At 38.9% G+C, this 24798-nt stretch overlaps 2 protein-coding genes across 18 annotated transcripts; both read left to right on the top strand.

Annotated features, from left to right (window-relative positions):
- Positions 1-57: 57 nt before the first annotated feature.
- Positions 58-9000, top strand: CENPN (centromere protein N). The gene is made up of 11 exons (XM_005018264.6): positions 58-326; positions 1778-1823; positions 2367-2423; positions 2760-2836; positions 4169-4345; positions 5073-5174; positions 5718-5769; positions 6236-6348; positions 7290-7413; positions 7727-8320; positions 8408-9000. The coding sequence occupies exons 1-10, from the start codon at positions 156-158 to the stop codon at positions 7840-7842; spliced, it is 1035 nt and encodes a 344-aa protein (XP_005018321.3). The 5' UTR covers positions 58-155; the 3' UTR covers positions 7843-8320; positions 8408-9000.
- Positions 9001-9722: 722 nt separating this feature from the next.
- On the top strand, positions 9723-24649 carry ATMIN (ATM interactor). 17 transcript variants are annotated; one of them, XR_005268976.2, is made up of 7 exons: positions 9723-9993; positions 14365-14490; positions 15365-15564; positions 16513-18485; positions 18700-18778; positions 21503-21540; positions 23720-24649. XR_005268976.2 is itself a non-coding variant. In XM_027466768.3 (4 exons), exons 1-4 carry the CDS (start codon positions 9760-9762, stop codon positions 18341-18343), a joined length of 2391 nt encoding a protein of 796 aa, XP_027322569.2. In that variant the 5' UTR covers positions 9723-9759; the 3' UTR covers positions 18344-24649. The 17 variants fall into 17 exon arrangements, 1 of the variants encoding a protein (XP_027322569.2); XR_005268974.2 differs by having other exon boundaries at positions 23449-24649; XR_005268971.2 differs by having other exon boundaries at positions 22908-24649.
- Positions 24650-24798: the final 149 nt, after the last annotated feature.

Genomic DNA, 24798 nt, shown 5'->3' with positions numbered 1-24798 from the left:
GCGCTGCTGCTGCTGCTGCTGCTGCTGCTGCTGCTGCTGCTGCTGCTTCTGAGGGTGCTGCTGCTGAGGGTGCTGCTGAGGCGGGCGGCACCGCGCGCCCCCCTTGCGCCCGCCGCCTGAGGTGTTTTTGAGGTGTTTCTGAGGTGTTTCTCGTCATGGATGAGGTCGTCGCCGAGTACATCCGCAGGACCGTGCTGAAAATCCCCCGCGATGACATCCTGGGCGTGCTGCGGCAGTGGGGCTTCCTGTCCGACACCCAGCTGGGCGCTATAAACCTCCGGCAGACCAAGGAGAGCATTTCTCAGGAGGTGGTGCGGCTCTGTGAGGTGAGCCTGCCCCTCGGGGCTGCCCGCCAGCGGCCGGCAGGGCACCTATTGGATCGCCAGTGGCTAAAATGGATTTTATTTGGCCATAATCTAGCATTAAGTGATAGGTTATAAGCTGGGAGATGTCAAGCAAGGCCAGTAACAGCCTTGGTTATGCACGGTTGGTTGGAGTGCAGGGTTAGCTCTTAGTGAACATGGAAGTACCGTGTTTGGAGCCCTGAGGTGTATAAAGCAGTTAAAGCTCAGGGTGTCAGCTCATTACAAAATGAGGATGTTTCTAAACTATAAAATGAAGGCATTAATTGAGATGTCTACTCTTTATGTAGTGCTGGTGAAAAGCTCTTTCATGCAGGTAATGACAGCATTAGTTTGTCTGCTGGAGCCTCCTGGATAACATATGTAGTGCTGTAGGAATGATCAAGCACGCTATAATAACATCCTTATTTTGCTGTGTAAGCATATGCTCAGGGTTGGCTTGTGTAAATGTAAAATTTTGAGGATTTCCGCAGTTTTGTATATTCAGTGGTTCTGTCTAGAACTCTCCAGGGCTATATATACCTGGGCTGACACCTGAGTGCTCTAAATTTCCATGCTGCTCCTTGTGAATTAAACATAGATTTGTGGGATTTCTTCTGGTTTTTGCTTGTTTGTTGTTTGTTTTTGTTTTGATTTCCCTCCCATTTTAATATCACTTGCTTAGTTTTTGGAGGAGACTTTTCATAAGTTCAAGTTTTTGAAAAATTTCCTTGTCTAGAACTACTTCCATTCTGCGCACTGCAAGCAGAAAAGTTTTCTGATCTGCTACTTCTGTTGTACTCTGCCTCTGGTGTATCAGGACTAATATAGTATCATAACCCAGAAGTGACAAATACAGTTAGTATTGATACATCTTATATTCTGTAGCTTTTGTAGTTCTCTTTGAATTTCATACTCAGAGATTATTTGCCACAAAAGGATCAAATTAATTACTAAGTTATTCTTAGGATCAGAATTTTAAAATTGTATGTTTTTGAAATACTTGTCTATAACATGAAGTGTCATGGTTTCTTATATCTTTTTATGTAAACATAATACGTTTATGGAATGTTTATGTAAACATTAAATAAAGAACCAAACATGTTAAAGTTCCCAACAGTGAAATACTAGTCAACATTGCATACTGTCATTAATACCCCTTAGTTTTACTTTCTAATTGCTTTTACATCAGACTATGTTCTTGCTATTGCTGCAGAAGAAACTTAACCCTGCTGAAATAGCTTTCATTACTGATATCTCTAAACCATATTGTATGTATTGGGACCATCTTTGGTATCTTAGAGGAGAGCGTGGATGCTGTGGACCTGAGTGCAATGTGGTTTAAACTACCTGTCCTGAGATTTTTCCCATCAAATAGTACAATAGAGCATTCTGGAAATGCAGGTCAGTCACCATGCTCTCATTTTTCATTCCAGGAAAGTTCTGCAGACCTAAAGCAAGCAGCCATTCTGGACATAATTTGTAAGTAAAAATAACTTCCTTTTTTCTTTTTTTCCTGAGTAACTTGCTAAGTCCTTTAATTACATAGCAAGTGCCTTAATAAGGCATGGATGCATTTGTTGGAAAAAGATTACATTTTAGATTAATCCTATTGAATCTGGCCTTTTTTTTTTTAATTTCCAAAGTTCTAAATCACCAATAGCATGTTTGTTTCTCCTAAATTCTAAAGAGATGTCAACCCAGAACACAGCTGTAAATGTAGAGACTTTCACAGCTTGCGCTGAACCCTAAACTTGTTTGGTTTTAGGTCAAGCGCTTCTTTAAAACATTAAATATCCTTTATTAGTTGCTTAACTAAATTACAAGTGATCTACCTATCTCTATTAATTAAAAAAGTATTTGGCTATTAGGTTTGCTATTGATAGTAGTTAAGAATGCTGAATAAATTTTATTGCCTTATCGGAAATAATGACCTGGTCATAAAAGTATAAAATGATATAAAATGATTTATTCTTTTAATTACTTTTGGATGATATGTTATTGAGCAGTTCCTATTTTTCCTAGACAACAACATCTATCCAAACAAAAGAATGTGGAGTGTTTACCAGATGAAAAAAACAGGTAAAGTACCTTTCCGTGCTGTTATTGTCCTTAGCAGCTTACTGCAGTGCTGCCTCATAGCATATATTTTAAATACAAAGTCTATTAAAGAATTATCTTTAATGTTTTTCAAGTACTTTTAATTTTAAATTTTCTAGCAATTACTGGAAATAATTGGAAAGTAATTACTAATCAAATAGTAACTTATATATATATAATTATATATCAATAATGAGGCTCATTTAATATATAGCTCTTCTTAGAAGGCTATGCAGCATAAGCATTTCTCTCCTTAATATTGTTTCAGAAAAACTGTGAAAATCTCTTATAAACAGAATTTATTTTCTTGTTTAACAGGGGAAGAAACGGACTTGTTTGACTTTTCAAATTTCAAAAAGAAGTTTAAGGGACGACTTCAGTCAGCTTTGAAAAATGTAAGAAAAAAATCCTTTCTAAATTTGTTGCACAGGTTGGGTATCAGTGGATTGTTTCCATAAGATTAGCAAGATACTTTTTTTTCTTACAATCTGCAGCAAAATGAAATGGAATTATTCATGGTATGAATGATAAGAAGTGTATGAGAAATAGGAAAAATTTATTGCATATTTGTTCTATTAACCTTACAGTTATGCTGGAGCTAAATAAAATATGAGCTTGTCTTGAAATATGGCATTAAAAATAGTTTCTGGTTTTAAAGTGACGTTTTTTGATGGTTGTGAGAACTTAGCTGTAACTTTTTATATTACAATGACTGAAAGATCTGTCAATAGCAAGAAGCAGTTTCTAGTCTACAAAAATGAGCATGGTAAGAAAAGTCTTGAAAGGAGGTGCTATCATCTTATTGTTTTTACTGAGCAATTTGTAGAAGTCTTTCCTTTAGCTTAATTGCTTTGTTAAAGCCAGGGAGCAGAAAAATGCCTCTGAATAATTAGTTATCACTTCTTGACACAAAGTATTCCCACTGACAAACAGTAGAGGGCAACAAATACGACTCGGACTAACAAGTAATCATATTTCATTCATAAAGCTCAAGTAGATTTGCAGTACCTTCATTTAAAGAAAGGGGGGGGAAAAAGGCTTATAAAAACTTTGAGAGGTGATATTGGTCCACATACATGTATTCAAACAGTTTCCAACCTACTTGTACAAAGAGCTTGACTGTGTGCCTCTGTCAAAGCAATTTTTTTGTCAAGGAAGTTTTCCCACTCTTGTCTCCCAGACTGAGTCAACGTAGAAAGCAGCTGATCATAACAGTAACTGAGGTGCAGTTCTACAAGAACAGGAAAGGGAATATTCTGCAAAATTCTGACTGTGCATTCTTGAACAGTGTTAAATAATATGTTCAGGTCTAAAATAGCTAAGTTGATCAAAAGTTTAGTTTTTCAAATGTCTGATTTTTGAAATAGTGCTACTCGTCCTCCAATTAAATAGACACGTTTTTGTTGTGTTGCTCTTTTCCCAAAAGAGAGAATTGGGATTTTTGTAATAAGTAATTTCAGTTCCCACTGATATACATGTTCGTCTGAAGGAGGAAAATAAAAAACATACTACAGTTTGAAAGGTGACTTTTTTCTGTGAGATTATCATTTTCCTGTGGAAATTTGATTTAAATACAGTCCTTACCGCGCTAGTGGTATTTGTTTCTTATTCAAGCAGTGGTATAGTATATTGTGGTGGGTCTTGTGATTGCAGGTTTAATACCCTAATTTTTCTGCACACCTGAATGTCCATTTTGTATTTCAAGTAAAACTTTTTTTTTTATACAGGTCACCATCAGTTTTCGAGAATATGAGGACAATGCAATCTGGATTAGAATTGCATGGGGAACACCATATACAAAACCAAACCAGTACAAAACCAGCTACGTTGTATACCATTCACAGACTCCCTACGTCTTCATTTCTGTCTCTATGCTTAAGAGCAACTTACCTCTGCTATGTCAGGTATAGAACAAAACTGTGTATACCCTGACTCCACCACAGTCTTGTGGATCTATAATTCTGTTAGCTTCTAAGAGGAAGGGTAAAGATTGGTCACTTAATGAAATATTTTAATTTGCATGAGGTTTTTTCCCCCTTAGGTCTTGATTAAAAAAAAAAAAAAGTGGGGGGACACAAATCTCATCTTTGTGACCTTTAGAATGTGCATCATGAATAAACTCAATTTATTGTGATTTGCTGACCTTAAATTATTCTACTTTAACCAAATGTTAGGCAATATTGAGTTAAATTATCTTACAGAAGTTGAAGTTAAATCTATGTAGTTAACAGTTCTTAAAGTTAACAATGTCAAGAATTAAATGCACAAGCTCATCAGGCAATGTTATCTTTTTCCATAAAATTATCATGTTCAGTGTTTGTACTTTTCTTTATCTGTTCATCAGATGTTCATACTAGTGATTTCATTATTTTATTATTCTGCTTTATTTATGTATTTTTAGCTGATAAGGCTATCTGATTATTTGGTTAATCTACTGAATGCTTTGTAGATTACCCTATACTTTGTAAACATCTATGCAGCATCTTTAAGATATGAGTCCTGCTAGTTAAAGAGCAGTTGCTCCCCTTGAAACAAAAACATCTCAATGTCTAGAAATTCTCTCTTTTTCTATACTATAAACACAGTGATGATTAAAGCTGATGTTAAAACAATTTCAATTTTTATTTAAAGGCACTGGTTGTTGCTTCCAATTACCATGACATCCGTGAAATGGAGCTTCGAAGTCATTGTTTAAACTCCCTTAAAGATATTGTGTTTAAGAGATATAGCCAGGTGAGCCGCTTCACAAGTACATCCTAAGATGAGTCTTGCTTTTTGTTTCAGGCCTAGTTCTCACCCCCTAGCAGGGGAAAAATTCACCTCTTCCAAGAGATCATCAAGTTACAATAATATTGAACTACTGAGGTGGACAGCTTTTCATTAAGGTAACATTACAGTGGTGATGTAATTACTTGGTAGCCCACTTATTTTTTATTATTCCTGATGGTTAAACTTAGTCTGTGTACCTGACCAATTCAATCCTAGGACTTTTTAGCATTGTTTCATTAAGCTTCTTAGAGTAATGATTTGGAAGCTGTTAGACACTTACTCTGCTCACCCATGTAACACTTGTAATTAGGGAAATGTTCACAAATATCATAGGATGGGGATCGTTCCCTCAAAATAAAGCTGGGCTTTGTACTCTTGTAGTTGTCAAAAATTGAAATACTCACTTTCAGAACAAGAAGTGAAAAGAAATCTGGAAAGTTCTTTTAAGCTAAAGCCTCTAAAAGCAGTGAACTAAATTCTTTTTTTTTCCTTTTCATTTTTCCCCAGAACTTCCAGACCCACTATCCAAAACAACAAAAGAACGTACCCACGGAAAATGGTATGTGTGTTTGAAGTGAAATATAAGTTTGAATGTCATTACTTGTAAGGTTTGCACTTTAAAATATCTGGCTTACTAAATGAGGTTCATAATAGGGAATGTGCTTGTGTTACATTGACATATTATCCATCCCTGGATAATATGGGTATCACTAGCAGAGGTAAATATTTTCCCCGTGACTGTCACTGGACACATGTTTATGAAAGCAAGAATATACAATGACCTGCATCTCCTTTCCTGTTAGCTTGTTTTCTTTCTTGGTAATGAATGAGAATACATGTGATGCAAACAACTACCTTATGAAACGATGATGAATTCTTTAAAATTGTTACTTCCAATTTTTTGTTTGAGCATTCACGCGATCTGAAAAATAATATTTATATCAGCTGAAATGGTTGTCTTTTTATTGCTTTGTTTCTGATTATTTTTTTTTTTCTTCTTTGCTTCCCTGCTTTTTCCCCTGCAGTGGATGTAAGGATAATTCAAGAAGACAAAAGTGAGAAAGAAAGAATACAGAGAGTGAATCAGGAAGTTTTTGGTGATGGTCCCCAACCCAAACTTGAATTTGCACAATATAAGGTAGTGAAGTCAATAAATTTTGTTTTGTTTTTCTGTAATTTTAACATAGTTATAGCTATGTTAAATTGCAAATAATAAATGCAGTATTTATTCAAACTTCAAGGAAGACATTTTAAAATAAATCAGTTAAAACTAGCATTGGAAACAGATTTGCATTGAGACTTGGTCAAAACACTAGATCATGTTTCAGTCTTTCAACCTTGTTAATTATGCATTTTGACTTGGTTTTGTAGCAAAGATAGACTTAAACCTGCCGTGTTTTGAGGCATGAGGAATTACGGTTACTTGAAGTACATTTAAAGCTCACATGACATATAACACTGTCATTTAACTTCATGGATAATGCTGATTTTATCTGATAAACAGATACGCTGGAAACTCAGAGATTCCTAATGATTTATTGTGTTATTGAACTGGCTGTCACTTCCACCAGAGAACTGTTTACCACAGGGTGGCACCCTCTGATTTTATTAACAAAATATTTCTCCAACTAGAATCATGTTGCCATTGAGAAATATAGATATTTTTTAAGACAATTCTTCTCCTACCTCATTGTTAACCTGTTCAGACTGATTTGATAATTTCAGAGATAACAGTAGTTTCATAAACACTTAGGGTGCTGAAACTTGCGGAACACGTCATTGTGACCTTGTTGGCTACTAATCACTTTTGTACGTGACTCAAAAAGTTTGAAAAATTAAATATACCTATTGAAAGTGAGTTGAAATATTACTTACAGCTGTACCTACTCACACTGATGTACAAGCTATTGGGCATACAGCTATACACTTTTTGACTCTGAGTGTATCATGTCATACAGACAATGCAATTTCTGTTCCAAAATAAATGATTCTATGATTCCCCAAATATTACACTGTTTGGATAATAAACACATAAAATGTATGCATTTCTTATACTGCCTGGAAATTTTGTGTTAACAGCTTGAGACAATGTTTAAAAGTGATCCTAACATGGATGTTTTGGAGAGAAGAGAGCCATTCAGATGTCTGGTCAAGTTTTCTAGCCCAGATCTATTAGAATCACTGAAATCCTTGGCGCCAGCAGGTAAGCGTTCCAACTCAGTAAAATGCAGGAAAAATATTTTAATAATTTGAAGTTTGAATATTTTAATCATTTTCCATGCTTCTTGTACCTTGCATAAGAGAGTCTGCATGGTTTAGAAATGCATAGAAATTTGGTACAAAATAAACATAAAAAACATAAAAATGTTACCATTATAAAAACCTCACATCTAAACACATACCTGTTTATTCTTAAGTTTGCATGTAGATACTCAAGCTGTGTTTTCAATTATGTGACAATTATGAAAGGTGAATATTGGCTGAGGTAAGCTATAATTATCTGTTTCTGTCTGCAGGTATGGCTGATGCCCCTCTTTCGCCACTACTCACATGCATACCACAAAAAGCTAGGAATTATTTTAAAATTAGAGAAAGGAAAGATGTCCTTCCAGGAAGCTTTGTAAGCCCTTAATTTAAAGAGATTTTTTTTCATATCGAAATACGCATTTTGTTTGTTACAGATATTAGTCTAAATAATAATAAACTTTTAAAATTTTAAAATCTTAATTTATTCTTTGCTATTCCCTTAAAAGTTGTTTGTTTTTGGCTTTAGGCTAGCCGTTAAAAAAAACAGAAGGCGGTGTTTGTGAAGTTTAAATCATGATTATTTTAAATTTAAATGTGATGAATGCTCTTACCTGTACTTGCTGTTAGAAGCTAAAGCCTAATAGAGATACAGTAAGACGTGTGTAGTTGTTCAGTTTACTGTCGCAGGTATAGATGGCTATGGTAGTGTAGGAGGCATTTCTGCTGCAGTACAGTGATGAAACTGAACATATGTGCCATTTTAAATATGTGAACAATCCCATTGGAATAAGTGGAACTACCAGTCTGCTTCGGGCCAGGCATGTTTTTGTCTTAGTAAATTAAAATTATGTTTAAAGACCATTGCAGGGCATTGGTAGAAGAGACTCTGGGAATGAAGTACTCAGTATGAAGTTTCCATCTAGCTTTACTGCATTTTAATTCAAATTCAGTGCTTTTATTCACCAAGGGCAATAGCTAATAATAAATATTTAATTTAAAAAGTCTAGCTATTGGTATTAATCTTATGAAATATTATCTTAGAGGAATACAGTGGAATTGGCAGTAATTTTCTTTTGAGATATTCCGTGTTTAAGAGTGTGTTTTTCGTTCAAGACTTGATCCTTCTGCAATCTTTGCACACTCTTTTTGAGCATGGGGCCGTACGGATTGCAGAACGGAGATGGCCACATTCAGTGATGCAACCAACGGCTTTAGAGCGGAGTTCTTGAGCTCTGATAAACAGTAATTTGTTATATATAGATCTTTGTATGTAACCTGCTGTATTATTTCTAATATAAGATATAGCTTTGGTCTGAAGACTCAGTAACAGTGTATGAATATTTGTTTCTTAATTCTGTTACCTGGAAGCTGATTGTGCGGTTACTTTGTATACATGAATTTCCAATGCACTTCAGATATGTTGATACAAAGAGACAGTCTCTCAAAAAACCTTCATGGCAGAGTGTGACTGTTTTCAGAGGTTGCATGGAAATGTTGTGTTGTTTTTTTTTCATTTTAAACTGTAAATAAATGTGTAAACTAAGTCCTCTCCTAAAAGCTTGTTTGATGTGGCTTACTGAAACATGATTTAGCATAGACCACATTTCTGATTTTGCCATCTTTCTATAGTGTGTCAGAAGTTAGGACTAGCTGCTAGTGACCAATTTTTTAGCACTTCTACCTGTGATTTCAATGTCAGCTTGACCAAACCCTTAGCACAGCATTAGCTGTCTGAAACAAGTCCAGGTTTTGCGTGACACAGAAGCCCACACCCATTATGCGTTGGCTCTGAGTGTCTCACCCTTACTTCCTCAAGCTCCACTCCAGGAGTCAGACCCACGGGGCTTATGCTGTGCATTTCAGGCTTGCCTCTTGCCATGCGCTCTCCCAAATAAATTAAAACCTGAGATAACGATTTACTGGAAGGTTTCACAGCTCCCTGAAGCACAAAGCACCTCGCCTGCAGCCTGTTTCTGGAAAAGCCACTCTGCCCTGCCTTTTGGGGACAATATAAAAATCGCTCTCTCATTTTCAGGCTCCTTTCCTGTACCCAGGGCTGCCACACAACCACACCGGACTGCAGGCAAGCAGCTTGTTAATTACTAATTACAGGAACTGCACGACGAGGCTGGCAGGACAGAAGCGCAGCGGGGCCGGCCGAGCCCAGGAGCAGGCTCGTCCCCGTTCGGCCCCAGCCGCGTGACGTAACGGCAGCGGGCGTGACGTCACACCGAGGGGGCGGTGACGTCGCGGCGGGGCGGTGCCGCGCGGCGGAAGCTCCGGCCGAGCACCTGACACCAAGATGGCGGCGGCGGCGCGGCGGGGCGCGGGGCCAGGGCAGGCGGCACTGCCGCCGGGTGCTGGCGGAGGAGGGGTGGGGGGGGAGGCGGCTCCCGCCCGGGAGCTGGTGCGGCCGTCGGTGACGGAGCTGTGCCAGGTGCGCACCAACATCCTGTGCACCGTGCCCGGCTGCGCCAAGGTGCTGCCCAACAGCCCCGCGCTCAGCATGCACCTCAGCAAGGCGCACCGCATGCAGGTACCGCCCCGACACGGGGAGGGGGGGGGTGAGGGGGGGGGAGCGGGGCCGCCAGCGCCTCACGGCCCGGCCTGGCCCGGCGCTGAGGGGAGAAGGGGAAGGGGAGGGGAGGGAGGCTCCGGGTCCTGCCGCCGCCCCCTCCTTTAAATCCTCTCCTTGTGGAGAAAGCGTGTGAGAGGGGGGTGTGAGAGCGCTGTGGGGGGGATGCCGCTCAGAAACCGCTGCGGGGCCGGCCCCCGAACATGAGGGGCTTGGGCGGTCGGGGCTTGGATCACCGTTATCAATACCTTTATCACCTTTATCACCTCCCTGCGGTGAGGCGGGGTCCCGCCTGTCAGCTGCCACACACCGCGGCCCCCACCCTTACCAGTCAGCCTCACAGCCCAAACGCCCAGTGTTACGGTTGGGCTGACTGTATTCGTATTTATTTTTATTGCCTCAATAAGAGCGTTATTTATTTCTTAATGCCTCAGTAACAGCGGCAGCACAATCCCAACGCTGACTGTTATAACTGCCCTGGAATTGGTGGCGTCCCTGTCCCTGGGGGTGTTCAAGGAAAGGCTGGACGTGGTGCCTGGGGACGTGGTTTTGTGGGTGATGTTGGCAGCAGGGGGATGGCTGGTCCAGATGATCGTGGAGGGCTTTTCCAACCATAATGATTCTAAGACTTGTTTTTTTAATGCCTGAATAACAGCAGCACCATAATCCAAACACTGAGTGTTAAAGTTGGGCTGATCTTTATTTAGTTATTTATTTTTCATGTCTGAATAACAGCACCAAAACCCCATGGATGCCATTTGGGAGGAACGCCCTCGTTGCTGATGTACTGCTGAGAGCATGTACAGTGTGTCTGGGGGGAGGAGGGCAGGGGCCCCAGCTGAGCCAGCATGTTTCTGAGTGTGGGCATTTCATAACGATGCCCTTATTTTTCTCCAAATGACAATGCGGGATGTGTGAGGGGGAATGCTGTTCCCGGACAACTTCAAGAGGAGCGTTCCCAGCTGCTTTCTGAAAATGCAGCCACGGCCTGTAAACAACAAACATTTGTTTAGTAAAATGGCAAATTAGCGTCAACAATGTGTTTGAGCTCATGATGAACAAAAGGGGATAGTCTCAAGGACTCTTGCAATCTCCTCTCTGCAGTTGCTCTATTTCCATATTCACACCAGATTTCCTCGTTAATGTTTGCTGTCAATTTTATTATTTCAGTTTCCACTTGAAAGTGGTGGGGAAAAAACAGACTGAGTAGAAATGTGATATTTGCTGACAACGTTTGTCTTATTTATTCATTGTATCTTGCATGTAAGTACGAGCAGAGGCACAAAGGGAGCAGTCGTTCAGGTTCAGCAGACGTCCTTTAAGTTTTGAGCTCATACTCTGAGCATATGCAGCGGACACCAAGTACAGTTTAGGGAAGACCTGATTGCCAAGAGTAAAAGAATGTAGTAGTTCTTATTTGTCGGTGATACACAAGGTATTAGTGAAAATAGGGCTTAGCAAATGAGCTAGTAAGGAAGTGCTAAGGAAGAAGAGGATGTCGTAGTGCTGAAGGTTGACATGGTTAATTGTCATTAGTAGAGTTAGTACCAATAAGATCTTGCAATAACAAAAATGATGAGGTATTGTGACTGCAGCAGGCGACATTTATGTAAGAAAGCAAGATGACCTTGTGAAAGGTCCTAGTCCTGTGAACTAATAACAGAATTGACCAGTCCTCATTTGTAACAGATGTAACTGAAATGGGAAACACACAAATTACCTGGTCACAGGCATGGGACCCTTTAGGGTAATGCTGCTGTGAGAAGGACAAGCCTGAAATGTTTCAGAAGGACATCCTCTGTCTCTGCTGCCAGGCAGGAATCTGATTCAAATAAGCTAAAACAAACCCCAGAGAGGTGTAGAAAAGAGCAGCTAAGGATGATGAATGGCAAGGGTGGCTGACAAAGGGAAATTAGAAGAATTTGGTTTGTTTGGCCTAACAAAGAAGAAGATATGATGAAGTGTTGATTCCTAACTGCTTGTTTTCTGGCTCCTTAGCTTAAGTAAGCCAGTGAACAAATGAGGACAATGGCTAGAAGCTGGACTTTAATGTATTAGGCTTGAAAAGTTTTTGAATCGTTCTGTCTTTTGTCTATATTATTGTAGGGAGAGAAGGGGAAGACATCTGTGTGCTTTAAAAATGCAGCTAGAGGAATTGATGCAAAGGAGAGTGTTCTGTGGGTTGCAGTGATAGCGAGCAGACTTGCCAGTGGTGGACTGGAGAGGACAGCTTAAGCTTCGGGTCAGTTACCCAAATGCAAATGTTGCACTACCACACTAGGTTTTTATAGTAAGGGTAAATGCCCTTCTCTTTACTGAAGAAATGCATCACTTGTGTACACATAGCTTTTAAATGCTTGGCTTTATTCTCTGTGTTAGTACTTGGGTAGTTTTTAAAAATCTGACACCAGTTTACCTAAGTGCCTGAACATATTGCTGTGTTATTTACTGAACTGTAACGTTAGATATAACACACTTCTAAGCAACTCAAATTGCTGCTTGCTGAGGCTTGGTGATTTCATCAGCAGCAGGAGAGACCAAATGTAGTTTTGAATTAAAGGTAAACCTTTTATTCCTCCTGTACACTTTGGCTTGCATCTGGTAAAATTGTTTTTGGGTAAATTTGGGGTTAACAAGAGTAATTGCAGTGTGGCTGGAGCAACTAAATTTCTCAGGAATTACTCAGCAGAGATAAAAACCTGCCTGTTTGTGAAAGGCTCATCCATGGGAAAAGCTGCTGCACATACAGAAAATGCTTAAAATATTAAAACATTGCATGAAAACTCCATTTTTAGAGAGTTCATCTGCTGCTGGGTTTTTGTGCCTGTGTGAACTGGCAGCTGATCATTTTGATCAAGATACTCTAAACTTTCCTTTCTTGCGTACAGTACGTCATTAATCCAAATGAACTCATAGCAATGTTGAGCATGTGGAAGTGTAAGTGACATTTCAGGTATCTTAGATTGAGTTAAAATAGAATCTTAGAAGTGTCCCACTAACTTGTGATATTCCTGAAGTGCAGGTGAAGTAAATGCTTCAATAACAAGCTTCTAGTTGCTCAGCACCCAGAGCTGTTGGGTTATGGCTGTAGCTGGGTAAGAAGAGCAGGTGAAGCAGCGAGCCCGCTGCTCTGGCAGCTGTTGTGAGTACTGCGTGTTTACTTCACCTGATCCTGCTGCTGCGTGGTGTAGATTCCTTGCGGATGGTCTAACCTGTGTAAGCAGGAACAGCTGGAGATCTGCCCAGAGAACATAGTTAGGGAGTCGGTGGTACGAAATCAACATTTCAACACTTCCCGTGTGTGCTCCGATTGTTATCTCACTGAGGAAAAGCAGACACAGAGCTCAATTAGGGCATGCTCCAGTAACTCGCACCTGAATAATGATCGTGGAGATGCATCATGGCCTGCTGGCCTGCTTTAACTGGCTCTGGGGACTTGGTCGGCCTCTACTCAGTCTCACGGTGTAAGGAGACTCAGCTACTCTGAGCATCATTTTTTTGCTAATTGTTTGCTTTTATTTTTTTTTTTTGCTAGGACACTTGTTTGATGCTTCCACTGGGACTCTTCCAGTTAGGTTATGTCTAGAGGGATGTGTCTTGTCTGGTTTCCAGGGCTGTGTCCTCAATAGGATTGATTCTTTGTTGAGCAATCTGGATAATCCCATCAGCGTGTCCTTTTTATATGTATTTTTGAGGTCCTTTTTGAGTCAGTTATGTCCTTCTGTTGTATGCATATGATAAAGTCAATGAGGTATATTATATATATTATTGGAATACACGGGTGTATCAGTTGCTTCATATTTGGAGGTTCAGAATTAGCATACCAGTTACAAGTTTCATAGAATAAGTGAATTTTGGTTTATGATCTGAATTAAGTGGCAGTGTGTACTTGCATTCTTCATTTCTTCATTCTTCAGGTCAACTCTAAATAGTGCCAGCAAAATTCTAGTGTCAGAAAATTGTTATACAATATATGACTTACTTTAACAGAGCTTCAGGTAGACTGTGCTACACATTGAATTGGCAGTGTAGTGTAGTAGCTGTAGGGAAAGCTTTTTGGCTCAAATAGCACAAAAGATGGGTATAACTTGCAACCTCAAGCAAATATCTCAGTAGAAGTAGAACAGTACAGTACCAGCGCTCTGTAGAGCTTGTTGTGATTTCACTTGGTAATTCTGATGTATTTCTTGTAAATTTGCAAGGTAGCATCCACATAGGGGGAAAATTCTATTAGAACTTTCCACTGCATAAACTAATAAAGTTGATGTATGTCCTGGGTGGTGCCTTTAGTATGCAGACCTGTAGAATTGTTGTCAATTTATTCTTTTTCAGGATGGAAAATTTAATGCACCCATAAGGAAAGGGTTGAAAACTCCACAGAAATTCTACTGCTGTCCTATCGAAGGCTGCCCTAGAGGACCAAACAGACCATTTTCCCAATTTTCTCTTGTGAAACAGGTAATTCTTTTTCCTAAAGTATTATTCTTATATTGTTTTGATACTGATCATCTCGTCTCCAAAGAGTGTATGCTTTTGCATTTGGATACGAGCACCCAGCATATATAAGTATATGCAGAAACTCTACATGAGTAGAGTTCTACGTGACTTGTTTCATTGTGTGGGATTAAAAACCCCACTCTTCTCTGGTCACCTGTGGTACCTGGTTCCTAGGAGAATGGGTATCTAGCACTTGGTGCCATAAATAAAAAGTTCTGATGTTTGCTCTGAAGTTGATTTGTTTGACTTGAAACTCTTTGCTCAGTTGTAGATCCTCAGGAGTGTCTCCATGTTGCAACATGTACTTGCCACACTCTTTGGCAAGATTCACCTGTAGTTCATTAATGTCAATAAGAAAATTCCAATGGCATTAGGGCACATACATTTTTATCTGCATTTTGAAGTGGTGAAAGCTGCTGATAAAGAGCTAATATGATCGGGCACCTCCCAAGAGACCATTCTCACGGCTTAGCTGAAAATAGTATGAATTTTGTGTATACACAGCATACATGCAAATAAAAACTTGTTAATTGTTACATTTCACTAGTCACCTGTACTCCAGCTTGGGCAAGGAAACTTTTCTATTCAATCCCAAGTTTTCTTAACTTGAAGGTAGTGTGTATTGTAAGATGCACGTAGTACAAGATTTGCAAACCTTAATGGTTTCTGTTGAATTCTTTAAGTTTGTAACTCTTCCTAATGAGACTCGAAAGATTCTAATTCTACTCTTCAGTACTATTTAAAAAATAAAGTAAAAATGTAAATATTAATGTTTCCTCTAATTCATCTTTAGCTTACCTGAAGGCTAATGTTTGCTTTTCATTGTATATTGTAGCACTTTATGAAGATGCATGCTGAAAAGAAGCACAAATGTGATAAATGTAGTAACTCCTATGGTACAGAATGGTATTTGAAACGGCACATAGAGGACTGTGGCAAGACTTTCCGGTGTACTTGCGGGTGCCCATATGCCAGCAGGCCAGCATTACTGTCTCATATTTACAGAACTGGCCACGAAATTCCTGCAGAGCACAGGTAAAAGTGAATCAATTAAACTGATGCTATTTGTATTCATCTCTGAGTCCTCGGTGTCCCATATACTGTCTTTTTGTCTTCTTTCTGTTGATTACTTTTGAGATTGGCTCACATTGTTTTAACTATCCAGCAGTTTCTTCGTTTTGTTGCTTTTAGCAGTTTGTTTTGTTTCAGGCAGTGATGAATGTCTAATCAATAAGATCAATTTTCAGTTTTCATTGTATATAAAACAGTGAGTTACTGCTAACACTTGTTGGAAGTGCTTTTACAGTTCCGTGAAAGTAGAGATGATTTGGAAATGTTTACAGCTGGTAACTGGTGTGCAATGCAGTTGAGTTTTTCCTGTATAGTCTAGTCACCCTTGCAAGTTTTAGTGGATTCTTCTCTTTAAAAAAAAAAAAAAAAAAGCCTATATATACATATTTTGATTTATAGTTGTCTTAAAGTGTGTATGTATATTTCATAAAGGACAGTCTGTTTCCTGAGGCCTAGCCTGTATTCCTTGGAGATTGAACGGCTGCAAAATTTTGTGTGAGGGAGTGCTAATTGTATCCTGTTTCCATGAGAGACCTTTACCTGTGTGCTAATTTTATAAACTCTGTTTCATCAATACTCAGTCTGAGTTCACATCAAAATAACAGAGTAAACATCTTCAAATCAGAGTGCTTAACATACAAAGGGGAAAATAGTTTCTCAACCTCCTTTTAGAACATAGGTCTTCATAAAAAATGTATATATATATATTTTTCATAAATGGGAGAGTAAGGAATGAAATTTTACAACACTAAGGTGCATGGAGATTTTTTGGTATGTTAATCAGGATTGGTTGTCCTGTCATCTCCAGCCTCCTCTGGGACCTGAGTTTGTTTTCAATGTCTTGATTCAAAACATGGAAGGCAGATGTTTTATGCTTGAAGAGAATATAAATTATTGATCTCGTATTCACAGGGATCCTCCTAGTAAGAAAAGGAAAATGGAAACCTCCGTACATAATCAGCAGTTGGCAGAGAAAGCAAATAAAGCACTCATCGATACACATAATAGTAATCCTGGCACTCAGGAATTGGAGTCATCTGAAGTGAAACTAGTGGCCTCTTTTGAAGGTTCCTGCAATTCTAACCTCACGAAGCAAGTACAGCCAAAATGTACACCGAAGATGCTTTTGCCAAAGCCCAAGGTGGCTTTGGTTAAACTTCCAGTGATGCAGCTCGCTCACTTGCCTGTGTATGTGTCTGCAACAGATTCTTCTGTCAAACCTGTTGTAGTGGCTGTTGATAATCAAGGTTCAGTTTTAAGTACCGTTCACTTATTGCCTCAGTCTGTAGGAATTCTGATTCCAGCACTGGAGGCAGAAACTCTTGTATTTAAAGACACTATGCCTGTCTCAAAAGTAACAAATTCTGGTGATAAGGAACCAGTAAGCACTGGTGTGCAAGTTGACTTGGACAAGGTTGCACCAAATAGCCCAGGTCAAGAACCGGGGAATGTTTGTCATAAGAGTAACATTTCTTCAATAAATGTACAGACTGACTTATCTTATATTTCACAGAACTTTGTGCCGGCTGCAGCCTGGACTCCCGATTCTTCTGTGTCTTCTTGCTCTCAGACAGATCTGTCATTTAGTTCACAGGTTTCACTACCCATCAGTGTACAAACACAGACGCTGCTGCCTGCTTCCAAACTGACTTCATCCATAGCTGCTCAGACTGATGATTTCAGTCAGGTTTGTTTCCCTACATGTGGCATTTCTAGAGAGACACAAACCAGTAGAACACAGGACTCCATTGATGGAAGAGTGCAAATGGACCAGGCTGTCATGTGCGGTGACATCTTTGACAACGTTCATTCATCATACAATGTTTCTACTCAGATTGAGCTTCCAGAAAACAATTTAATGACTGCAAATATTGATCAAGCCTTGCTGCAGAGGAGTAATTGCAAGAGCCTCAATCAAGATACAGTCAAGTCTGAATCCCTTATCGGCTTTAATACCCAGACTAATATACTTCCACCTCAAAATACGATGGATAATCAAACGCAGACAATGGACTTGCTAAGTGATCTGGAAAATATCTTTTCAGGAAACATGTCTGGCCAGACCCTGGATAATCGTGGCCTTTTGTCCGAGACTAGCTCTAATGCTGACACACATCTGCCATCTGGTCCATCACAGAGCACAGGAATAGACTTTGACATTGAGGAGTTCTTTTCAGCATCCAATATCCAAACTCAGACTGAAGAGAGCGAGCTTGGTACCCTAAACTCTGAGCCAGTTTTGGAGTCGCTGGACATTGAAACTCAGACCGATTTCTTATTTTCAGATAGTGCCACTCAATCGTATAGCTGCAGAGGGAATTCTAACTTCTTAGGTTTGGAGATGTTTGACACACAGACACAGACAGACTTGAATTTCTTCTTGGACAGTAATACCCACCTGCCTTTAGGAAGCATTCTGAAGCAGTCTAGTTTCTCCATGAGTACTGACTCATCGGATACAGAAACCCAGACAGAAGTATATCCTGCCACTAAAAACATACCTAATCAGAGCATAGAAAGCAAAGTCCAGCTCAGTAGTGCTGAAACACAGACTATGGACAGCTGCTTTGAGAATCTGGGGAATTTATTCCTTACCAGCAACGAGACACAGACAGCAATGGATGACTTTCTTCTGGCTGACTTAGCCTGGAATACAATGGAGTCCCAGTTCAGTTCGGTAGAAACACAGACCTGTGAAGAGCTGTGCTCCTTGTTTCAGAGCTCTGACAAGCCCAGCCATTGAGTACTGTGTCACAAAACTGTTTTGTGTGGTTTGAAATTAAATTATTGGGGTGGGAGAGAGAGAGATTGACCAAGTCACCCATTTTGCATTGTTGAATGTAGTTACTGCGTGCAGTTGGCCTAAGAGACTTCTCATGCTGAAGGTACTTCATTGAGTATGTAAATTCAACATACACCATGTGTGCGTAAAGGCGGGCTGGGGGAGGGCATAACATTAATGTATGGTTGAACCTTAAACAGAAGTTTGTGGTGCCTATGTTTTTTGCTCAGACTTCTTTACAAAGCTGATACTGCTTCACTTAAATGGAAGAACTTTCCAAGGTGTCCCATATATATCTATTTCTGGCTTATATATAGGGTTCCGTTGTGCTGGACCAAAACCTGACCTGTCCAATTCTGATGCTTCCCTGAACTTACGGGGGAGGATTCTCTTAGTGTAAGCTACTTCTGTTTACTTTTTTTTTTTTTTAGTAGCTTGTATTTTAAATCTGGCATGGACATAATAAGCTGTATTGTTGTCTTTTACTTTATGCCTTCACAGTTCTCTCTCCTGTATAAGTCAGTATTTTCCAAACACCTGTCCAACAGGCTTAGATACACTTAGACTCTTGAATTATTGAACATTGAGGGTTTTTTTAAAAGAAAAGATGTAGAAAGCAGTAGGTTTTTTCCCCCAGGTGGCACTGATGCCCTTTGAATGGTAGGAAAATAACTTAGAATACATAATTACAGAGAAAAATATGTTGTCTTTTTAGCTAGTGTAATAAATGGGACTTAAAACATTTTTAGAGTCTTCAGGAGAGATCTGCTTAAATTATTGCTGAGTGTTAGATGCAAATGTTATAATGCTTGTGCCTCAAAAACTGGAATAATTTGTTTTTGCTGAAGTTCCCCTAGCCTCTACCAGATACAAGCTGGGAAATGTTATAAGGGTTTATATTTCCATTACCTTAACAGAAACCTTTAAAGGTGAGAAATTAAATTCTCTAAGATACTCCTGCACCTACTCTCCTGGTTTTGGACTTTGAACTTCTGCTTCCAGAAGCAAAGCAGCCTGAGCTCTGTACAACAGAGCTGCCAGATCAGCTCACCAAAGCCCTTTGGAAGAGGAGGTGTATTTTCCTTTTGCACATTGATCTGCAGCTGGTGGTGCCTGCTGCTTTTGGAGAGTTTGCTGAGTGTAATCAAAAACTCAGACTGGTTTTTCAAAGAGAAACATGTCACCCCTCAATTTTATGTTTATTTTACCCCGGTACCATACTTGCAGTAGATGCATTTACATGAAAAATGTAAGCCAGTTGTGAATGTATGCTGGAATTTGGCCTTAATTGATTTTTGTCTCCTTACAATACCTGCAAAATGTAGGCCTCTGGTTTTGTCCTGGGCAGGTTTTAGTTTCTGTTACCTTAAATGAAAAGCAAAACATCTTTGTGTCAAATTCCTGGGCCTGTAATAGATTTTGCTCCTCTATTATAAGAGGAGAGCTATTGGCTGTGTATTTACTAGGCAGCCCGCCAGTAGATGTTTGTCCAAGCCTTAGTTTTTGAAGGCTCACTACACTTTGTGCAGCTCCGTATCCTCAGCTGAAGGATGTGGGAGTTCAGTTACTCATCCAATGCAGCTAGCTTGTTTTGTTGAAAATGAGCAAACCTTTCCATTTTATTCTCTCTTCCCACTACTCTTTAAATTGCCATGGTTAAGTCAACACGCTACTAAGTATCTCAATTGATGCTGGAGATCATCTCTTCAACCCTGAAACTTTCATTTTCCTCCTGAGGAGAGGGGAGGGAAAAAAAAAAAAAAAAGCCTGAAACCACGAATGCGTTGCCTTTTTAGTTTTTCAGCACTTCTAGGTGGGTGTTCAGACACTTTCAGGAGCTGGCTGAAGAAACTGCATAAATAAATCTTGTATTCTCCATCGGGAGTACAGCAATTTTGCTTTACTTTTTTAGGAAAGTCCCACCAGTTCTCACAAGGTCTAGAGTTCTAATCTTGAGGGTGAGATATACTGGAAAAGGAAGACATAATTTGTAATTCTTTATTTTGTAAGTTGTGACCGGTTTTTGTTTGCCTACCTACTTTGAGAAATAAGGTGAATGACAAAATTGAGTTAATTTATTGCATTGCAGTGTTTATCTACTCGTGTTACATCCTTGGGCTTTAAAAGTGTTTTTCCTTCTCCTTTCTTCCCCCAGCTGGAATACCAGAGAACGCTTCTGCTTGCAGAGGCTTCCCCATTGTCAGTGTGCGAGTTGTCTAGAGAGACACAAGCTGCTATGAATCTGATTCCTAGATTACTGAGATAAAGGGAATTGAGAGTTGGGGAAAACTATTTCTCACAGCTGTAGAAGGCAGAAGTGAGAAACTGTTACCTCTGAATATAGAAAGCTGGTCTGTTTCTGCAAGAGAAGAACTCTCAAGTGGTGAGGAACAGAATTACAGAAGGCTTTGAGTTTCAACCTTCTGAGAGACCAGCTGGCATTTCAAGGACTTCTAAGCTAATTTACAAATCCAAATGAGAATCATCATGTTGTTAAGGTGTAAGCCAACCCTTAACAACAGTGACTCTCAGGAGAAAAAAAAAAAAGGAAGGTTTGTGTGGACAGTCTTACAATACAGCTGTTACTCATTTATTGTGTTTTGTAATTAAAAGTATTTATAAGTGTGTTCTGTTAGAACATGCAAATACCATTTCCTTTCCTCATCAGTTTAAAAGTTTAAACTTTAATTAGATGAGCACAGTACTACAACATGAAGTTACTTACTGAAAGTATTAAAAAATCATTAAATGTACTCGCATTGTCTTTCGTCGGTGAGCTGCTTCCCTAAATTAATGTATTTTTTTCAGAAATTTGGTTCCCCATAAAAGAAACAAGTTTGGATCCTATGTTAGTGGCATACGTCCCTTATTTTGGATACATTAAGTATTTTTGTGCAAATGCAAAGACTACAACAGACTGTTCAGAGTTCCTGAATTCCTCAGGAAACCTATTGAAACCTGATCTGAAAAAAATCATGATCAATACTACTTACTCTTAAAAATTAAACAGATTTGTTTAAATGGTTAATTTTCTGTTTTGGCCATTGTTCTCAAAATAAATTTCAATCAGAACTATTTCTTGGTAGTACTGAAATGATACTTATCTCCCTTTTTCTGCAGTTTGTCTCTGATTTGATTTTCGAGGCACTGTTTCTGTTGTAAGTATTGATCAGTAGCAACTTTCTATTTTGCTAATTCTCTCTTGTATCCTCTACTGCCATTTGAACCGCTATGCAGAAAGTAACATCAGACTCTCCACAGCCTCTGAGCACAAATTTTTATCTGGAAGTGATACTAATATTACTTGTGCTTACTCTTTGCATTTCCTGCTTAATTAAGTTATGCTGCAATTACTGGATCTCAATCTGGATGTCTGTGTAATACTACTCTAAAACTGAATTAGTCACTAGTTTGGTAGTTTGGCTTGAGCTTTTCTTTATTTTTTAAGGAGGAAGTTAGCCTGAGATTTACTGTTGTGTATCAACTGCTGCTTCTGCAAGTTCAGTCTTCTGTCTCTGGGAAGGATAGTCAGAGCTTCAGAAAACAAGTGCAAATGCCCATAGAGCCTGACAAATTACTAGTGGTAACACTATTTTCAAAGACTTCACAGGACTTCTAGATCATCAGTTTATCAGAAAAAAACTTTAATCTTGCATTCAGTTTACTGTAATTTCAGCCTCACTGATTCTTAACAGAACATCGTAGTCTTGGTCAGAAAAGGTGTATTTGCTAGCTGCGCTGTCTAATGGATCCAACTTGTTCCAAGCAATTTCAAAATAAACATATCAGTGTCTTGCACTTCTTCAGATAGCTGGAGATATTCGTAAGTCATGGATATGTTTTAGCAGAACGTAGTTTTGTGCTGTTTAATAGAATTGGGTATACATGTAGGCAAAACTGAGTGGTTCTGCTTGAAATTTTTGGCTTCTGAGAGAACACTGACTTATAAAAGTTAAATACATCCCACTTTCAAGGCATATAAAAAATCAGACAGAAATGAAACATAAGCAAATTTGGGACATGCATTCTATGCGAAGCACAAAGCAGCCAAAACTTAAGTCTTGTCATGTTGCCTTCCATGTTTGTTTGTGTGTTGTGTTTTTTTGTGGTTTTTTTTTTTTTTTTTTTTGTCATTTGATGCTAAAAGCTTGTATGAGAGTAGATAAGCTGCTTCTGCTTTAGGAGTTAGAGTTATGTCTATTTCCCCTAACACACCTGTAAATACTTGCTTCTGCTCTGAGTAGGGAGCGAATCTTACCCCTAGCTCTTCATGTCAGCTTAAAAGACATCGCTAGTTTAAAGTCAGAGTTTATTAATGACACATCTTCTTAGCTATACAAAGCTGTTTGTGTCTAGAAACTTCTCACTTCCAAATGATATGAAATCATAAAATAATAGTAATAGTAATACATGCAGCTATTTAACTTAAAGCTGTAAAGACAGCCTTCGGAGATGTTGTCTTGTTAACCATTTCAGCACCTGTAACATGTATGTAATTAACACTCCTTTCAAAATTTTATTCCAGGGCACGCTCTCAGTCATGTTTTCTGTTGAAAACAAAAGGTTAAATTTCCCTGTTAGCCATACGTACCCTGAGAGTGTGGAGGCAACAGAACAAAGAAAGGTGACGGCCTTCCACTGTTTGAAATCTTTATCCTGGTAACACTCACATGGTTGGTCAGATGTAAATTGATCTTTCTGTGTGGCTTGGAAAAGAGATGTATGCATTGATCTGAGAGATCTTGAGGGTTTCTTGTTTGTTTTTAAATAACTTTTTCAAATATGGCATAAGTAAAACCAATAAAATACCCAGTGAATCAACATAAGGTGCTCAACTTGCAAAATAGTAACTGTTACTGAAATGACAGTTCATAGGTGAACCAAACTTACTTGCCTTTATCATGAAGGTTGTATAGATAGCTTCCTCTAAGTTATTTTTGAAGTGTTTTGTGTTTTTTTTTTTAAACATGACCTTAATGTACAACTTACTCTTCCAAATACATTCACACCAAAATGTTTTTAATGCTGTGGGCCTTGCAAGCATTTTCATTCATGTTTGTTTTAAGGTGCTGCTATACTTGAGTTCCTAATAGAAGAGATCTACTGTAAACAGACCTCCGTTGATGATTTCATATGAACACTATGAGGATAGGGTTGCTCAGTGGTAGCAAGCTGCTTCAATGCATGGTGCAGATGTGCATCTTCTGTTCCTTTTGTTACTGTCTTTTTTGTTTGTTTTCATGGTTGATGTGAATCAAAATGAGTGCTAGAAGGATTTGCTGCTTAGAGCATGATTGCATTTTCTTGTTTCAATTGCCATTGCTATGCAATGAACAGCATCGAGGAACTACGTCGTTCAACTCTGCATTGCCTCGCAGTCAGGGTGATGTTATGTTTGTCTCGTGTGCGACTCTTCCGCTTCACCGAGAATGTAATCCGACAGCCTGAAACAGTGGAAATTCCCAAAGGAGCTGCTGATCTCTAGTCAAACAACAAAAATCCTTTCCATCTGATTCTTTTTCATATGCTGGCTTTTCAGGAGTATCTTCAACATAACTAGCGATGGAATATAATAGATGGCTTGTGATGATGTAAACCGTGCAGCATCCATTTTACAACAAGTAATGCTTTACATGCATGCTTCAAGCACTCGCATGCAGAGCTAGACTGATAATATTCTATTTTACAGATATTTGCAAGTGCATCTATGATAAAAATAAAGCTAGATATGAAAAATAGCCTTTATTTGCAGCTTACAGAATTCAAGATTTGATTATGATCTAATTTAAACTTGTAACTGTTTGGAATGGATGAGTAATAAGTCTCACGGGTGAGCCTTTCCCAAAGCATGTGTGAGTTAATACGTCTGGAAAATGACCTTAAAATGTTTTTTCTCATCACTGGTGGGATTTTGATCTAGTGGACAAATTTAGTTTTCAAGGGATGTTGATGTATGATTCTTGCTATGTAAGCCAACAAACTTGCAACAAGCAGAGAAAAGCAAGTTTTCATTTCCTATACCTGTTTTACAAGTGACAATCCCAAAGAAGGAATGTTGTCCTATGTGAAACATTTAAGTATATTAATGCATGCAGAGAAAATCCTGTGCCAAAATACTGTTTCATATTTCCTGATGTTGGAAACTGAAGTGTTACACAAAGCTACTAGTAAGTTATTCACAAGTATTGAAACATTTTGTTCACAAATGAAGCACTTATTTAGTCCTGTAAATTATACATATTTTGGAATAAAGTTAACTTCAACCAATTATTGCCTTCTGTTGTAATGGCTGTGATCTCCTCTAGAGGCCTGGGCAGGGCATACAGTGCCTGTTAGGAAGCACCACCCGTTCCTCCTGAACATCTTACCTCTTGAAAGCTGGGTATCTTTTGGATTTGTAGAGGTTTTGTAACTTA

Source organism: Anas platyrhynchos, chromosome 12 (genome assembly GCF_047663525.1).
Source record: "Anas platyrhynchos isolate ZD024472 breed Pekin duck chromosome 12, IASCAAS_PekinDuck_T2T, whole genome shotgun sequence".
NCBI classification, from domain to species: domain Eukaryota; kingdom Metazoa; phylum Chordata; class Aves; order Anseriformes; family Anatidae; genus Anas; species Anas platyrhynchos.
Note: the sequence above shows the minus strand (reverse complement) of the source record. Positions and strands in the feature narration are given on the sequence as shown.

Bases quoted from the DNA above. Each gene is read 5' to 3' on its own strand.
- CENPN (XM_005018264.6), top strand. From the start codon at position 156: ATGGATGAGGTCGTCGCCGAGTACATCCGCAGGACCGTGCTGAAAATC. The intron at 327-1,777 runs GTGAGCCTGCCC...TTTTCATTCCAG, and splicing joins AGGTGGTGCGGCTCTGTGAG to GAAAGTTCTGCAGACCTAAA. The intron at 4,346-5,072 runs GTATAGAACAAA...TTTTATTTAAAG, and splicing joins ACTTACCTCTGCTATGTCAG to GCACTGGTTGTTGCTTCCAA.
- ATMIN (XM_027466768.3), top strand. From the start codon at position 9,760: ATGGCGGCGGCGGCGCGGCGGGGCGCGGGGCCAGGGCAGGCGGCACTG. The intron at 9,994-14,364 runs GTACCGCCCCGA...ATTCTTTTTCAG, and splicing joins GCAAGGCGCACCGCATGCAG to GATGGAAAATTTAATGCACC. The intron at 14,491-15,364 runs GTAATTCTTTTT...TGTATATTGTAG, and splicing joins AATTTTCTCTTGTGAAACAG to CACTTTATGAAGATGCATGC.